General features: G+C 56.0%; 1 protein-coding gene across 1 annotated transcript in view; it reads right to left on the bottom strand.

Moving 5' to 3' along the window:
• Nucleotides 1-947, bottom strand: part of PTSG_06295 (uncharacterized protein) — a gene marked incomplete at its 5' end in the record, with an annotated part of 3,722 nt that extends 2,775 nt beyond the window's left edge. Inside the window, 4 exons of the mRNA XM_004993129.1 lie at nucleotides 151-239; nucleotides 455-533; nucleotides 693-780; nucleotides 926-947. Coding sequence (XP_004993186.1) covers nucleotides 151-239; nucleotides 455-533; nucleotides 693-780; nucleotides 926-947 — 278 coding nt within the window. The remainder of the gene's footprint in view (nucleotides 1-150; nucleotides 240-454; nucleotides 534-692; nucleotides 781-925) is intronic.
• Between the last annotated feature and the right edge of the window lie 115 nt (nucleotides 948-1,062).

Below are 1,062 nucleotides of genomic sequence, written 5' to 3'. Positions count from 1 at the left end.
GGGGTGTGTGGTGTGTGTGTGTGTGTGTGTGTGTGTGTGTGTGTGTGTGTGTGTGTGTGTGTGTGTGTGTGTGTGTGTGTGTGTGTGTGTGTGTGTGTGTGTGTGTGTGTGTGTGCGTGCGTCGACGCTTTGTGGTGATGGTGTCCACACCTGCGCTCCTGTGTAATGTCGCGGTAAATAACTTCGCGCGTAAACTTGTGCACATATCCACGGCCCTTGCCCGGCGCCTCGATGGAGAACTAGCGCAGATGCGGCAATCAGCCCGACACAAAAGCATGCGCACGTATATTAGCGTGCAGATGTGTATGTGTGTGTGCGTGTGTATGTGTGTGTATGCGCGTGTGTGGGCGTGTGCGTGCATTTGTGGGAGCAAGAGCGCGACAACCGACATGTTCAAGGCACGCGCAAACCACAACACGGCAAGTAGAAGCTGTGCTCCCATGAGGCAACATACCCAGTGGCAGAAAGGTGAAGCGCCTTCCTTGTGTGAGGGCGGACGAACGAGGCTCACCAGCATGAAGCGAGGATTGAACCTGCGCGGCAATGATGGTTAGTGCGGTTAGGGAGGGCCGTTGAGGACAAGCGCCTACACAGGCAGACAAACACACACACACACACACACACACACACACACACACACACACACACAGACAAACACACACACACACACACAGACACACACACACACACACCAGGTGACGGTGCCGTCGGTTGCTTTCTCCTCCACCCAGTCGCGTGGGTCATCAAACAGGTCAAGCGGTTGCGGAACGGGCAGTTTGTCTGAAAGACGGCCACATGCAAGCGTGACACCATGCATGCAAGCGTGACAGCGTGCCGACAAGGAACGTGGATGCTGAATGACCGTGGTAACGGGTTTGTGCAGGAGCAAGGGGACGGTCAGGCAGGGTAATAGCTGGCCCCGCACCGTGCTGTTCGCCAGTCTCCATGTTGCAAAAGGTGGTTGATCCGTCGGTGTGATGGCACACACGCCAACGGCATGGGCTGCGCAGTTGTCACATGCAACAGGCAGACACGGCAATGATAAGAACACGCAATGCGCAG

Source organism: Salpingoeca rosetta, assembly GCF_000188695.1.
Source record: "Salpingoeca rosetta unplaced genomic scaffold supercont1.14, whole genome shotgun sequence".
Lineage (NCBI taxonomy): Eukaryota > Choanoflagellata > Craspedida > Salpingoecidae > Salpingoeca > Salpingoeca rosetta.
The sequence above is the reverse complement of the archived record's forward strand: the minus strand, read 5'-3'. Positions and strand labels throughout refer to the sequence as shown.